Genomic DNA, 17,356 nt, shown 5'->3' on the forward strand with positions numbered 1-17,356 from the left:
AGGCCTACAAAAGCACTTGCTCTCTGGATTTTGGTACTTTTCACACAGCTATTATATAATGACCTACTCTGCTTTGCCAGGGCAGGTAGTTCTGGGTCTGTGCAGATGCACCTTTAGGCAACTCTCTCAGCCAGAGAGTTCAGACAACTTCAAGGTTATGCAGCAGCTGAGGAGGAATTTTCAGGAACAGTTTTGGACTTTAATTTTTAATTGCATCCTTTTTTATTTTTTCAGTTTGGCCCTATGGTGAGATTTGATTAAGACAGTACTAAAGGTTTATCCACACCAACAATTTCACCTTCAAAGGCATTTGCAGCTGTGACCTCAGATATTGTCCCTATTTCATGTATTTCTCCTCTACTGACAGACGGAGGAATTCGTGTTCGCTGTTCATAAATAGGATCATGCCAGAGAACATCCTGACTCTGTGTGCAATCTCTGCCTGCAGTCTGTCTGCTTGATCTGCCAACCCTGAATTTTCAGCTCCCCACCTGATATGAAAAGGGACAGATATTAGTTTTTCTCTGAAATGAACTGCTGAATTAACAACTCTCTCATCTAAGGGCCACAAATGGAAATGAAGGGCTCATTCCCTGTGCTGTGGTGCTCAGCTCTGAATGATGTGGCAGGCGCTCAGAGCAATGTGTATGATATTCTGAGAAACCATTTTGATGAGGTGCCCTTACATCAGCTGGGAGCAAATGCAGATGAAAGGCTCAACAGATAACAAACCAGAGGAATTTCCTTCAGTCTAAGGTTCATGTCCTCATTCAGAAGTTGGATTTGGGATCTGCTTGTCCTGGGTGTCATCAGAGTACGTTTTGAAAGCACGCCCACAGCTGTCCAGAAAATCTGAGAGGATTGCTTGCCAGCTCATTTGTCTTTACAGCTTACATCTGGCTTTGATGAGCTGCACATACGTGCATATGATCTTTGTCCAGGTGGACAAATGTCTAGTTTAATGTTTAGCAATAGGTCCTTCCTAGCCTTTCAGTCAAGGGCTTCAGTTACATATTAATGGCACAGGTCTTTGTGCAGGTTCAAGAGCAGGAACATTGGGACATACTGGGGTAGGGAATGTTTTGGCTCACCATGTCAGAGATAGCTGTTGGCCCCAATTTGGCAATTACTTCAGTGTCCATGTAATTTTAAGCACATAAGTAATTCCAGACAGTCAGGCTTGTCTTTAAAAGTGCATTGCTGACTGGGGAATTTCTGGCTTCTATAGCTGTTCAAATCTTGGCTCCCAGGAGTCTTCCTCCAAATTTGACAACGTTTCTGCTTTACTCTCTTGTGGTAGAAAACTGGTAGCCTGCTTTACTCTGTCAGCACAGACAGAAAATCTGCTTTAGCTTCTATCCTGTGAGACTCTGTCATTTATGCATTGGACAGATACCTTAATGGGAATAAACATAGGATGGTTTACTTGAGAAGCCATACAATGTGGGTTGCTGAAGCTGAGACTTGTTATTTAGGTTGAATGAAAGTGCAACCCAGAAAATTGGCAAAAATTTTACACACACTTCTACAAAGTTGGGTGCTTGTTCCACAAAGTTTAGAAGTAGGGCAGTACAGGAGCCAGAAGATGTATTGGAAATGGAATTGCTTTTGCACCAGGATTGGGAGAGAAATGTGTAAGCCTCTTTGAACTGGTACATGAAGCTATATCAGCTCCATGCTATATGTGAGATAAATATTGTTCATGGCAGTGGGAAGAATATACAGCAGCTTAAATATTAAGGGAGAGGAAGGACTGTTTGGGACATTTGTAAGTAATATTTAAATCTAAGGTGCTATTCCTTGTCCTGATTTTTTCTTAATGGATCCTTCACTGTATTGCACCATAACCTGTACAAGTGAAGGAGTTTCTTCTTTCTTTTGGGAAGTGATTTTTTGTGTCTTTTATTTTTTAATTATTATTCCCATGTACTAAGAAATGTCTGCTGGCCATCAGCCATTTCCCCTTTGGCCATGGAAGAATGGGCCTATAATAGGAAGACAGTGCTGCCCTATAGTGTAGTCCTTTTTCTTCCTTTTTAGCCACATCTCTCCCTTGAAGAGCAGAGCCTGTCCAGCCTGACCCAGGTCAAGATGGGAGAGTGGCAAAAGTAGATTTCCCTGGGAAGCCTTTTTTTTCCATTTACAGCTAAGTGTGTAACTTCACATCAGAGTTGGTCTAGCTAAATGAGCACCTTGGACATCACCGTCCTCACTACATCCTAGCTGACTTCCTCATCTTCAGCTCTTCCTCCAGCTGGAAAAGCCACAAGTAGCTGGGGGCTTCTGTCAGCTGTACTGACAGAACTACAGTCAGCAAATCCACAGCTGTTCCCAAGTGCACCCCAAATATCTCCAAGCAAAGCAGCAAGAAGAGGGATTCAGTTTATGGCACATTTTCCTGTCTACTGTAGAAGAAATGGGAGCATACAGCTTGGTGGGTTGCATCAGACAGCCCAGGGAGGTTTTGCTCTGTCCTTTCCTCAGCTGTGCTCTTGAGGCTTCTGTTCATACTTCAGAGCAAGGATGATCTGAGGAGAGGTATGTGTAAGGGTCTAGAGCATGTCTGGGACTGTGCTTGTGGGGAGAGGTGGAACTGACAGAGGGGTGATATCAGCACCCTCCAAAGCCTCAGAAGGGATATCATGTTCTTTAGATCCAGAGAGAACCAGCATCTTCCCCAACTGCCTTGTCCCACTGCCAGGGTGAGGCTATTACAAGTACATGGCTGGGTAATAGGAGGAGCTGCAGAAGGGCCCCAGGAGCCCAAGCAGGTGGTACAGCTGGTGATGACAGGCTCAGTCTGTGGGAACAGTATGTGTGCTGGAGATAGCCAGGGAGAACCCATTTTAGCAAGAGCTGGGCAGACTCACAGTCACATGGCTCTGGCTCAGCTGTACAGCCTGAGCTTTAGGAAGCTGAGAGAACCAAGTTTTCAGAATTTGCATATTGCAGCTGAGCGACTCCACTGACTCCATTTCCTGGGGCCAGCGAGTTGTTCTCTCCTGTTTCTGCAAGAATCACAAAATGGATGACAACCCCCCCCAAATTTCTAATCTGATAGCGCATTTGGAATTGGTGTGGAAATTGGGCAAAGATTCAGCTTGAGTATTTGATATGAAGTGTTCACTTCTGGCTAATGCTATTTCTGTTACATCCCTCCTTCAGAGCATGATTTAAGAGGACTGTCTGAGAGAAGGGCACTGCAACTTGCTGACTCTGTGTTACCTCCTGCAGCATTTTGAATGCAGCTTAATTCCCCTGTGAAAAGAACTGATACCAACCAATCCCCATGAACTCTTCACACTTGACAGAAACAGAAGTGAAGAGGGTGATCCATAATAATTAGGAAATTGGGATCAAAAGTGGGCAGGCTTAGCCCAATCTGTTTTGCTCAGGGGCAATACTGCAGCTTATAATACACAACTTAATTACTAGAGTACATCCTTTCTGCAAGTGAAGGCAGTTTCCAGAGTGGAAAAGCTGCTATAAATATAGTTCTAAATTCTACTTAAAACTAGGTTAGGAGAGCATAAGCTTGAGTAGTATTTAAAAGAGTAAAAGGAGAATGTCGTGTAGTGTTGTCCTATTTCTGGCATCACTCCTCAGTGGAAAGGCCATTGTCACCTATCTGCCCTCATATGTCGTTCAGAAACAAGAAATCAAACATGAGATAGAAATGATGGTCCTTAAGATCCCTTTCCAAACAAAAGGAGTTGTCCTATTTAAGGGCAGTGGCAGACATCTTCAGCTCAGGGCTGCTATTGCTCTGTCAAAGTCAGACTGAGCTATGCTTGTGTGAAGAGTCCTTTTGTGTGTCACAGCTACTGTGTTAATAAAAATCTAAACTGCAGAAGAAGTTCATCCCCACACTTTTCTGCTTTTCCTCTTGCTTCATACATGTACCCTACACTCTACAGGCTCTGTTCAGTGGAGCTAAGACTCACAGGATGGAGGTAAATTTAAGATTTAAGGGTTATCTAAAATGTTGTGTAAGAATAGTCTGACAAATGCAGAAGGTATCACATATCTTAGCATTTGTTTTCCTTTGTCTAATACAACCCCCAGTTTCATTGAAGATTAGATGTCAACAGCCATTACACAGCAGGGAGTTAATTACAGAAGTTACTGGGTTATATAATAGTGATTTCCAGATTTCCAGACTCAGTAAGTCATATCTCCTCATGACCAGGATTTTTTCTGGCCTTCTGGCTGTATAGTCTCTACTAAACTTTTTTTTTCAGGGCAGTGATTGAAATAGTTTTACTGAAGGAATTTTAGCACTGAAGTTTCCTGGTATCTGATGGATTTTCCAGAACAAAACATTAGCAAGAGACTGTTACAGTTTGTCATGTTTATATCTGATCCTGCTCTGAGGGTGGTACTTTCATTACATGGCCATAAAGTAATGGTACTTCTCTGCCTCTAAACTCTCTTGACAAAAAAGTGCTTAAACATTCTATTTCTGGATTTGCTTTTTTTGTCCTTTGTAGGATTGGGGCGAGGGGCATGGAGGGGTGCAAGGGGTGTGATTGCATTATCAATTATTTTATGTTTTGCCTCACAGAGTGCAGGTCTTCAGCACTTCAACACTGTGAAGTAATTTTCCTTTGTGTGGCAGGTAATTTTTTCTCTGCGCTTGTTGGAGTGTGTATTTTCTGCTGTTGTCTGGCATCAATATTTAGCATATTTGAATAGGACAACCTAAGCACCTAATGTGCTTTTATAAAAATCTGAACTGAGAAAAAGAAAAACAAATCAAGGTCTCAAAGCTGAATCTCCAAATTAAGCCGGTGATGTTGAATTTGAGCATCACTGTGTCTAATTGTTTAGCTTGTGGTGGCCACAGCATAATCCTTGTCCTTGAGTTAGGCACCTGTAAGTAAATGTGATGCAGAGCTACTCAAGGTGCTTTAGGATGGCCTAATTTAGTTGCTTTTCAGGGTGGTTTATCACACAGAGTGTTTTATACTCACAACAGTAGTGCTTACTTGCATTATGCTGCCTGTGACTGGAGTAAGGCTTTTGCTTTCTGTTGTTCCACTTTATATAAAACAAATCAAGTTTCTCTAGACTAAGAGGGTGGAGCATAGGAATGATTTACTAACTGAAAGGCCTGGACACCCACTTGGGAGGGAGGAGTTGTTGGTTCTCATTTCTGTCCTGTTTCTGAATTCAATGTAATCCTCAAATACTTTGCTTAATTCTGCCAGAGTGACTGAAATGTGCCCATTTACAAATGCTAGCATGCAGGTCCAGTCAGAAGTAAGAAAGGTAGAGGCAGATTGCTCAGCAGAGCATTTCTGGCACATGTGTCTATGCTGTCATTCTGTGGGCCCTGAGTACAACAATATGCACAAGGCACAGTTGGAGGAATTAGGTTCATTGTAAACAAGATTTTGCCCATCTCCTAGAATTTCATGGTTGTTATTTGACTCTGACCATGTTCTGTATTCAACAATGAGATTAGAGGGTGTTTTGTAATTCTGAAAGGCAAAGATTTTGGAGGACAGATGAGATGATATCATATATCTTTGCCATGACTTTTGACAGTGTTTTGCAGAATTATTTTGCATATGAATTGCACCAGTTCTGTCTCTTTTTCAGGCTGACATTTCAGTGGATACATGTTGAAACTGGCAAGGAAGTCAAGAAGGTGGATCAGAGGGCACAATCTTGTTACATATAATTTTATGAACAAGCACTTTGATTTTTTTACCTTAATGGTGGTGCTTGTGCTCTTCCAGAGACCATTCTTCTTCACTTGGTAGAGAGCAAAATATATACCACAAAATAGTTAAGAGTAGTTGCCACAACCATGACTAAATAGGTTTAGTTCTTGCTCCATAGTGGAGGAAATTTTGAAAAAGAAAATAGTAAAAAATAAAGATATGCCCAAGTGTTTTGACCACTCAGACTAGTGGATAGAGAAGGAGAAATACACCTCTGTTCTCCAGTACGTGAAACATGATAAATACATTTGCAAGTGCTTTCTGTATTTAGGCCTGCAGGTGAAAAAAATGCAGGGGAATGCCCTGAGAATCTAAGTAGAACTTGGGTTATTGAACATTTGTGAAGTATTATGACAAAGCAGGTTTGTATATTCCTGTTCACAAAAACATAGGCCCAGCAATGCTAGGGCAGCAGCTCAAAGGGGATTTTAGGAAGTTGGTAGCAAATGAACATCACTCAAGCTCCTAAATGGAGACCTGGTTTCAGTGATTTAGCCCCAGATGCCTCCCACACTACTCAAGTAATGGTGGGCACAGACACACTGGGAATCTGCTGTGCTCTGGGTGGGACAACACAAATTCTGTCCCAGCTGTTGCCAAGGACCTGCCGTATGACTTTATACTTGCTGATAGTTTATTTCTCCTTCAAAAACAGGAAAACAGGGAGATTTCTGGACCTTTATCATGTTTCCTTCTCTAACTGCTGTATGAGCAGTTTGTCACCCAAAATAAACTGCAAAAACTTGCCCCAGGGGAGAGAGAGGATTCATTTGAACAGGCATCGTCTGTGGGTGCAGCTGGTGCATTCAAATTCGTCCTGTGCTCAGAATTGAATTGTGTGCTATAAGGGTTTTGCAAGTAGCTGTAAACTTGTTTTATGAAAACAGGTTACAGAGGTTTCTTGTTTTAAAACCCATTTCTTGGTTGATCCCTGGGAGAGACTGCAGCAATTCTGCCCCTGTGCTCATGCTGTTTATCTTTTGCTAAACAGAGGAAAGCAGATTATGGTTTTTAAGAGCTAAGCTTCAGCTTTCCTGCAGGTCCGTGTGAGGGGGAACACGTTGCTTTGGTGCCTTGAGTGCAAAAATGTTTGCTTGGGGGGGTGTGTAAATAAGCTTAATACACTTCCACAGTCACATAGGTGACTATTTTAGTTCAGTTTAAGTTTGCCAAAATAAGACATACCAAGCAGAAGCAAATGAGGCCATGCAGCCTTTTGTAAAATTCACTGGTTTAAATTAAGTTACTGCAGCCTTTTTTAAATGCAGGCAAAGGCTGAGGTAAATGCTGTTATCAGCTGGAGAAGGGAGTTGTCAGTATCAGTGTACCTTGCCAGCAGCATGGCTGACTTTATCAAGAAGAGGAGGACTGAGGATTAGAAGGTTCAAAGGAGCTGCACTTCTTCCCACAACTGTTTTCTTTAATTGAGGAGGGGCTAAACTCAGATTGATTTTTGTCCAGGTGGACTTGGAATATTGTACTGTGAGAAGCTACACTAAGCAATTAATTGGAAAGTGTTTTTAAGAACTCCCTTCTCAAATTTAGCTGTGAAGTAAGAAGCTCACAGCCTCTCCTGTATTCATTCAGTCCAGAAATGAGTATTACAGATCACAGTACTGCTCACTAAAAGCACTTCTCCTGGCAGAGCAGCCAGACCATGCTCCTGGTAGTTACCAGTACTCACTACCAGTGTGAAAACAAATCAGCCTGTGATTCCTAGTGCTGATAGTTCAGCAGGGCTCTTGAGCTGCATTTCTGTAGGCACTGAAAGAAAGCAGTGACAGACCATGCAGTATTCTTGAGGCTTTCATTTGCCCTGACATAGAAGAATTCCTATTTTTTCAAGGAAGTGTCCTGTGGCATTCCAAACAGCTGTATTGCTGAGCTTTAATTGTCATATATTCTTAAAAATTAAACTTTTACAAACTTCTGTTGCAGTGCTTTTTTTCTTGTTTTTTAACTGATCAGTCTAATTTCTGCCTGCAACCACTGTTAAACACTGTTAATAAAAGAGTACAATATGTTAGCAACTTCTCTTTAGCTCAGAGAAAATAATTCAACAGTTCCTTTTCTCAAGTCACTTCATTCTACATTCCCAGAAGTATTTCCATTATATATATATTTTTGTATTTATATTCAGTTTAGCATAATAAATACCTCTTTGAGGTGGCTTTTCCATTTTAGAGAGAATACATAATTGGACCATATACTTGCATTATAAAATAACTAGAAAAGACAGTTTGTGTGCATGTAAGGTGTGTCTTTGCTTAACCTTTTCCAGTACAAGATTTGGGGGTTTCGTATCTAGTTTACATTCCCATAATGCATATCCCAAGATTTCCTTAGCATGTGCAAAGGATGACAAATATCAGTACTTCATACAACTATATTTAATAAGTTATTACAGAAAAAAATAAAGTTCAAACTACAAAGTTTAAGCAGTTGTAAGCAATAGCAGCATTGAGCTCCATGTTTAGTCACAGTACTGCAGTTCCATACAAGCATTAGTCCAAGCCAAAAAGGAAGAAGCCTTGTTAGAATTACTAGCAAAAACAATCTAAGAGAACATGTAATAAAAGATACAGTACATTTAAAATTAGTTGAAAAACAAGTACAGAGATCTTAGCTGTGAATGCTCTAAAAGTTATGTCCATTAGTTTGACAGTAAAATTACAAATATCTAATACTTTATACCCCAACAGAACTACATCCAGGAAAGAAAAAAGAGCAAAAATTATCTCTTGTTAGCACCCTGGTTTTCTACTTACTGATGATCTTTTTGTCATGTAAATTTGAGTGTGTCAGACTTATGTGACCAATGTGATTTCTGACCAGCTACCCATTTGGGGTATAGAGTAGTCACTAACATGAATATAAAATACTCCGTGGTATGATAGAACACTATAGCAGCAGAGATTAAGAAGTTTGTCTGTTTAAAAAAAAGAGAGGAAGGAAAAGAAAAAGGGTTTAGCTGACATCATACAAACCAGCATAAAAGCAACTACATACAAGCCAGATTAAACAAAAGAGACATTTCTACAAATCTGTGACTAATCTTTCACTCATACCTTGCAAGTAGAGATGTCACAATACTGAAATATTAACATGGGAGCTTTTCCCAGTTAAGCGCCTTTTTTTTCTTTTTTTTCTTTTTTTTTTTTTTTTACTACTCTAACAGATAGTGAAATCAGCAAAGTTATTTGCTAACTGCATATTTGCAATACAATTTGTTTTAGCCCATGCCTTGCTAGCAGGCTATAAAATACAAGCATGTCAGCAGAAATATAAGCATAAACTTTGTACCACTTAGCAGGAATTTTTTATTCCCTCTTCATTCCTTAATCTCCTTTGTTTGCAATTTGTGTACATTCCAACCAGTAGTACCTAATTTGAGTCTAAATTTTACTTCACTATTTGATCTAGTCTATACATTACTTACAGAACTGAACACACAGAGGATACACAATAGACCAACTCTGGGCACATTTCTTCCCACAAGTCACGGACGAGCCACTCTAACACTCGAGCAGAAGTTAAGTCTAAAAGGTCATCAGCAACTTGTGGAAGCGAGAGTTTTGTCTAGAGAAAGTCATTGTATGCCCCGTTTACGCAACACCAGTTTTAGTCTGGATTGTTTCAGGTGCCAGAACAGAGTCACTGGCTTCAGGAAGGGGTTTCTTCTGGCTGCATAGGGAAACAAAGGTGATGGAAATGGAAGTGAAAAGCGTTTTGATACTGGCCCTTGGTATTGCCAATACAAAAGAAAAAAGGACAAAGACACAAGAGAGGCAGAGAAGAACGGAGAAGGACAAAGAAGCTGAACAGATGTTCAGACGTGGTGGCAATATGAGTTACTGCATTGCTACCAGGGGATGGACAGAGAGTGTTTTGCATTAACTTGGCAGCTGCCACCCACGTGGGGTGGCTGGGTTAGGAAATGCTGCGGGCACCGACAGTCTGCTCCACGCTGCCACTGAGAAACACATGCAGACAGGACTCGTGCAGGAAAGGGGCAATTTCGGTAAATAAATAACACGGTGGCAAAATACAATGAAGAATATATATTTTAGGAGGTTCACTCTAAGGCTATTGAAAAGAGAGTTTATTGAGTCAATGACAAGAAAAGTAATGAAGAGTTATGCTGAATGGGCAGGGTCAAAAACCCATTGTTCAATAGATTTAGTTCCTTATAACGGCAATAGTATTTCATCGAGACTGGTGGTGTATAAATCTAGACAGCGAACTGGTACTGTGACATCCCTATTATCTCCCTAAATCATTTTGATAAAGGAAAAGGCTTTTCAAAATATCACGTTTTTTCTGCTTCATTCTGTCATTTTATTGCCCAATTCTTTGTTACAATTTTCCAATCACTTTACATAACCAACCATTTTCATCATTGCCACACTATTGTAAACCACATCAGCAAGTTAATACATAAAGCTTTGCATTTCAAAAAACTAGACACTTTAGTAACAATATTACAAAGATTTTAGCTTCAAAAATAACTGAAAATGAAAAAAATAAACTTTTAAAGAATCAGCATCATAAAATTAATTTATTCCAAGTAAAAATACAAAATAATATTAATGACATTGACCAGATATGAAAGTCTCTCCCAGAAACAACTATATTAATGGTTGAGAAAGCACTCCTTAAAGAAAATACGAAATAAAAATGAAAAATATGTAAATATGTTTAATTTTTTTCTTAGCAAAAAATCTTTCTAAAAATAACAATGAAAATTTGTCTCAGTACAAAGGCTACATTACTATTGAAAAAATACCAGCATGAAGAAAAGGTACATATTTGACAGTAGAAAAATGATTTTAGTGAATCACAATGTCTAAAGTCTGCAATGAAAATAAATCTGCAATAAAGATTTATGCCTTTTTTCTTTTCATTTTTCTTTTTTTTTATACAAACAGTACAAACAGTATTGCACATAACAACAAATAGTCGAGGTTAGGTTAGCCTTCAAAAAAATCGACTAGTTCAAGTCTCACATCAGAAAAGGCCACAATAGGACCTGTTGTACCCAGGGGCTTCTTAGTCAAGTTGCAGTTCAGAACTCCATATTTTAAAAAATAACTTTTTTTGAAGGACCCTCTTTTAATATAACATATTAACAACTCAGGGGCACATTCATTTACAAAACAAAAGGGAGCATGTCATAATTTAATAAACTAAAAAAAGTTCTCTTTAAAAAAATACAAACAGAAGAACTCTCACAATTCTGGTCAGTCGTGCATAATCACACTTGATTATAAATATACAAATTAAGGGAAAATATTTTTTCACCTTCTATTCACAACTTTCAGCACCAAATGGAGTTTGTGTTTACACCTGTTCTTTATGATGATTTTGCTTCAGATTTATCCAACATTATGCTATATTGTACATTTTCCAGCTTCTCTCGCTCTCGCTCTCTTTCTCTCTGGGAGTATTTTTCTACATGAAAGAGGGGTATTTCTTCAAAAAGGTTTACTTCTTTCACATAATTAGGTAGACTTCTGTAGGTTAGCTATGATCTTTAATATTACAGTTATAAAGCTCTAACTTCTTCATTTTCAAAAAAACTCAAATAAGCATGAAAAAAATAAAGTTACCCATCTGTTAAATCATTTTTCTTGCAGAATTAAATTAATATATATTTTTCTGAATAAACTTACTTAGAAAATATCATTTTCTTTCCTATATTTCAAAATTGAGGTATTGCAAAAGATCATGTCAGTCAGAAAGCATGCCTTTTTCTTTAAAAAAAATCATCAGCCAACTGTTGAAAACTGTCTAGATACAAAAAGTAGTGCATAACAAAATGTCTTGTACAGATGAAAAAAAACAGAAAAGACACCTGGGCTGGGAAAAGCAATATCACAAAACTGCCCAGAAGTAACTTCAAAAGGGATAATTATAATAAGCATTTTAAACCAGTAAAAAACTATTTTTTCTTTTTTTTTTTCTCCAAAAACAGAAAAAATCCTTTCAAAGCCAATACTTGCAACTAAACATCGGGAAAACCAACTTACTAAATTAGACACAAAGAAGGACATCACAACAAACAAAACCCAGAACATTTAAATCTACTATGCGGTGTCATATCCAGTCAGATTGTCCCCAGAACTGCAAAAACAAAGGAGGAAAAAGAAAAAAAAAAATAGTGTACACATTCTCACAATCATTAGTATACCAAGTGTGTTTATATTTATATGCTATCTGCAGCCCCATAGTTCATGCTAAAAAAATGTCCACTGTGTTAGCAGGTCTTAATTGTATTCAAGCTTCACAGGATACATCCAGGGATTAGAGAGATAACGCCACATCCACAGAGCAGACATCTCATGTTACTTTAATATGCAGACATTTCTTTAGCACCACTTTGTTTCCTAACTTCCTTAAATGTGCCTAGGTTAGTATTTGACAGACTATCTAATCGGTAGTGTATGTACGCCAGCATGAGCTCTTTGGTTTTCTGGACAAGGTCTGCAGCTACGTAAATGATGCAAGCATTAGGAAAGAGATTGTAACTAAGAGCTCATTTCTGTTTATGTACCTGTTATGAACTGTCAAAAATGTGTTAATGTCAGATACAGAGGCTTTAACAGTTAAGTTTGATCACAGTACTAGACATAATCACTTTACTATATAAAATAAATTGCACGATATATAACAGAGCACCGCAAAGTACTTCATCTACCATCCACAATTTTTTTTTAAGAATATCCTACAGCTAGTTTTTATATTTGTTGTAATATAGGTCATTCTGTAATGGGCTGATCCTAATTTCAGAAGCATTACATTTACTGAGGCATGCCTTCCTCCAGTCAGTAATCAATTTTTTTTGTTACTGAGCATTTTGTAGCCTACGTAGATTCATAATTTGTGCATTGTGGGCAGGTTTTATATTAGACATATATAAAATTTATTGCATGCAGCAACCTGATTAAGTAAACATGCAGTCAAAAAATATTGACCTTCCTTGGAAGCTTTTCTGTATGCTATACTGATCTCCTTTCAGCAGCCATCACTATTTTAATCACATATTCATTTTTAATTGATACCCTAGCCTGAATAGAGTATTATGGTATTAGTAATACCATTTTAATAGCAGCAAAAGCTATTGCAGCATACATTTACATAACACTAAAAGACCTAACAGAACAAAACAAAAAAACCCAACAAAACGGAACAAACAAACAAAAAAAAAACCCCTCAGCAAAATAAAAGAAAAAAGTCTGATCCAGCTTATGAGGTATCATCCTTACAAGTCAAAATCGAGAGCAACTAAAGGCTTATTTTCTTTAAGGGTTATTACTATTCTAAATGACCCAAACTAATGATTGCTGAATATCTGTTTAAGTTTTTGCTACATCTGCCACCTACTCGTGAATATTACCTTTGGTAAGTCATCTGCTAGGGGCAAGTCTAAATTTCTGAAAATAAGTGCATGCTCCATTTTAAAAATAAAAATAATTATAATTACAATAAAAAAATCTTCATCACATACGCATCAGCCCATGAAGACTGATGAGAATGGCAGTCTACATAATGTCACTAGTGACAAGTCTTGTGTAGGAAATTAAGGTACCAAGCAGATGTTTGTGTGAATCAAAGTGCAAAATCAGTACAGTTACACTCTGCCGGTTTGTATTATACTGGACACTGAGTTCAGTAATGTGACTGTAAATAATAATAATAGTAATAAAAGACCCATATCTTCATTAAAGTCGAGGACGAATGCACAGATTTCCAGAACACTAAGCCCTGAGGCAGCGCTCTCTTTTCACTCAATTTTATTTACTCCAGTACTTCTTGCTGGCTGCGGCCGGCGTTCAGCTCCAGCGGAACGGGACGTGGCGGGGCCGGTCACCTCCCTCCTTTACCAGTGGTTTGTGGAACTCCCGCCCAGCACGAGAGTGTATGCTGGCCCAGCAGTATTCACAGTAATACTGCAAGCAGGTAACGTTGGCACAAAAGAATGGAGCAAATTTCCCACCACAGCGAGTGCCCTGGCATTCGTCACACATCTGATCATCCAGCACATATGGCTTCACTTCCACCTGCACCAGGGACAAGAAAACAACTGTAAGAATGTTTCATAGTTTTGCTAAGCAACAACACAAACCCCAATATTTTAATTCTTTCTGGCTCTAGTGAAGGGTTTCAGCTGATGCAGGATTAATCCAAGAGGCTGGTAGTTCGATTTTCATACCATGCGCTTTACCTGTCAGAAAATCTCAAGGAAGAAGGGTGTGCTTTTGTAACTATTCAACATTCCTTGGAAAAGTTGGGTCTGGGAAAGTACTAAGATGGAAGTACAGTAAAAATCTCCATGGATTTTCCACTAAGAAAGCTCCAGGAATCGGAATAGAGTAACAAGAGGGGCAGGCCATGAGAGCAGCATTTAGGAAGAAAACTTATAACAAACAAAAGTATATTTCTAAACCTCAGAGGTCTAGTGAGTTTCAGAGGCTTTTTTTCCTCAGAATATTTTTTTGGTCTCTTTATTTTTTCATGATTTGCAAAATGCAGGACCAGACTAATAAGAGATTCAAATTAAACAAAATTATCAAATTTTGCACTTGTATCAAATACTCTCAATTTTGTGGGCAAAATCACTATCTAAAGATTTTTTGCTCTTGAGGTGCAATAAAACTTCATTTCAGTTTCAACTACGGCCTTGCCATCAATTACAATCTGGAGAGCTGCTGACTTCAGTCCTACACTCATTTGTAAACAACTTAGGGCTGGAATGCCTTTTGTTCTTAAAGCATTTGTGCCAAACACAGCAGGACTGATGCATGATTAGGCACTTGCAATAATGCTATTACAGACCTTGAATATGTTCCTATGAATTGTGCCTACACATTTAAATTGAGTGTTCATTCATTACAGGGAAATCATGAGTTCATGCATGTCTAATTCTTATGGCTCTCTGATGCTATTTATAAAGTGGTTTAACTGCACTAGAAAAGATAGAAAAAATTGAAGTATACATTTATTATAAATAATTTTGCTGTCACTGTGCAACTGCCAGTTCAGCACAATTTGTATATTGTGAGGAAAACCTGAGTCTAGTAACAATATTTAAATACACAGAGACCTAAAGAAACACAGAATGAGATGTTAAGCTGAAAGACAAGAAACACTCTCCAAAAAAGCGTTATGCTGAATTTACTTCAGCTTATCCTGATCACACTTCAATAAATGTTACTCCTTTGAGGTAAAGCTTCTATAGAGAGTTGTATTTCTTGCCTAAGGAACAGCTTGGGCTGCCAATCTATTTTTTTTAATTACACCCTGCTACTAGTATTGCAGGGAACAAGTCTGAGTAACTGCCATTTTGCATATCAAATGCCGTATCACTAAAATTAGAAGCATCATGTAAAATAAAACAGCGCTGTCTCAAATGAAATTGGAAGAAAGCAGGTCCAATGTCCAGCACAGCTCTAGATCCCCACCTACTCAAATTTCCCAAGCATGAATTGTGAAGGTCTCAAAGAGAGTCTCTTTCTGTCTCTCTCTCATCTTTTCTTGCATTGGTTACTAGTGAAATAATTTTAAAAAGTTGGCTGTGTAGTTCAGAGATTGAATCTATTAGAATAAAATATAAGGACTCATTAAGAGACTTCATACTTCAAACTCACGCATAAATCTATTTTTAAAATAGAAAAAAGATAACTAAATAAACTTAAATTATCAGTCCACCAAATGAAAAAAAGGAATAGACTGATGAAAAAAATTACTAGCTAGTGCCCTTTTGTGGCTTTAGCCTAAAGCTTAGAGAGAACCCTCTAGTAAGCATGGCTAATATATAAATCTCAAAGGGTTCAATGTGTGATTAAGACTCCAAAAGTAATCTTCTCAATCTCTCTGTAAGACTTTTCAGAATCTAATGGACAAGAAATGTTTAGGAATAGCCTTGTATGGTGTGTAAAGCACCATACACAAATTGCTTGAGGACTTATAACTCCATGACCTCCTCGAAACTGACAAAAAGTACAATTCAGATTTGTAAAGACAAAGTCAAAATAATTTGAACTTTGCAGCTGTGCAGATTTATAAGCATACTGCACATAATAGACACACCTAGTACCTGTTAAACTGACTTCTGAAGAAACCATTTACACTGGATTAAGGAAAAAACAAGCCATCCCTATCAGAAAAATGCATAGCAGCAGTCCATGTCATGTGTCCTTTTGAATAATTCTAAATGCAGAGCCCTCAAAGCATGGGTGTTGTTTGTATGTGTAATCAAGAGGTGAAGACAGAAGGTCTAAAGGAAAAAAATTTTTTTTGGAAACTAAGTAATGCTTTCTTTTAACGTGTTCAAGTAAAATTGCAGTGAATACTGTAACTTCACTCCATATTTGAAAAGCCCTTTAGGGATTTCATATGGACTGAAAAAAAGAATCTCATTTCTCACCCTTCTGCCTATCAAGCATCTCTTGGCATTTGGTTTTAGTTAAATAATTCTGAAGACTTTTGAGGTCAGCATTGCCTATTTTAATTGCAATAAACCTGTGCTTTAAGGACCTCAACTCTAGACCTACACTACTGACAGAAAATGGCCTAATAATAGCAAAATCATCAGAAGCTACACAAGTAGTCACTAAACTAAAAGTCACTGATGCACAATGAGCAAACATCTAAAGGAGGAGGAAGAAGCTGGGAAATGCTATGGAATTTGACTTACGGAATTCAAAAGAGAACAAGGACAAATAAGCTTACACTCAACTATTTTCTGAGTTTAGCACTAAACAGCTATTTAAGATGTTTAAAGTACTTTTTCACTCTGCTTCAGGTGCTTAAATAAGCTTTTAAAAAATACACTAACGTCATTTGAAGAACAGAACCTAATGTTCTCCAACACAATTCTAATAAAGATTTTTTAAATACCTGTACAGTCTGGTAACCCCCATTGTGCTCCATGCAGTTTTACTTACCCGTTTATCAATGTCATTGTGTTGGAGCTGGACAAAGCGAGCACTGATAGCAGCAATGTAGCTCTGCTGGTTGGAGAAAGCCACTCTGCCAGCACCTTTTGGGTACTTCAGCTCTGGGTCTGTATCAATGCCAGCATAGCAGACACCTCCATATAAACGGTCCATAATCATTGCCAATTCAACTGCAAGAAGTCAATTGTTAAATGTAATAGATTTAACATAAATCATGGTGTTGCATTTGGATTGTTGCATTTAAAAAAGCACCATTTGCCTTATCAGATGTGTCTTCCAAGGTCTAAAATTCCAGAGTGAAACACAGATTCAATCAACTTTACATGAATTATAGTAAAATATAAAGGCAAAAACCAGAATCTGTAAAAAGTTGATGTGGCTGAAGTGTGAAAAAAATGCAGAGTTATGCTGTTAAAATAGGTATCAGATGAACAAGAATTTACAATATTGCATAGTAAAGCTCTAGTCTTGGTAGACTTTTTAATGCTAGTTTACATGTAAGATCACTTAGGGATATTCCTGTTTTTAGAATCTGGTATTTTGCCCTAAGTACTAAGGTTCAAAAGATATCAAAGATGTGTTTCACATTTGAAATAAAAATCTGTGAAACATATGAAGTTCCTCCAGCTAAAGCAAGCCTACATTATAGATGCAATTTAAAATAGTATT

The 17,356-nt window shown here is 38.0% G+C and overlaps 1 protein-coding gene across 9 annotated transcripts in view; it reads right to left on the bottom strand.

The window, feature by feature from the left end:
- Positions 1 to 8,101: 8,101 nt before the first annotated feature.
- CPEB3 (cytoplasmic polyadenylation element binding protein 3) overlaps positions 8,102 to 17,356 on the bottom strand; it is an 80,434-nt gene continuing 71,179 nt past the window's right edge. For all 9 annotated transcript variants that reach the window (XM_054637165.2, XM_054637162.2, XM_077183054.1 and 6 more), the window contains 2 exons: positions 16,676 to 16,857; positions 8,102 to 13,789 (listed from right to left, as the gene is read on the bottom strand). In XM_054637165.2, coding sequence (XP_054493140.2) covers positions 13,562 to 13,789; positions 16,676 to 16,857 — 410 coding nt within the window. In that variant the 3' untranslated portion in view covers positions 8,102 to 13,561. The remainder of the gene's footprint in view (positions 13,790 to 16,675; positions 16,858 to 17,356) is intronic.

Source organism: Agelaius phoeniceus, chromosome 9 (genome assembly GCF_051311805.1).
Source record: "Agelaius phoeniceus isolate bAgePho1 chromosome 9, bAgePho1.hap1, whole genome shotgun sequence".
Taxonomy (NCBI): Eukaryota; Metazoa; Chordata; class Aves; order Passeriformes; family Icteridae; genus Agelaius; species Agelaius phoeniceus.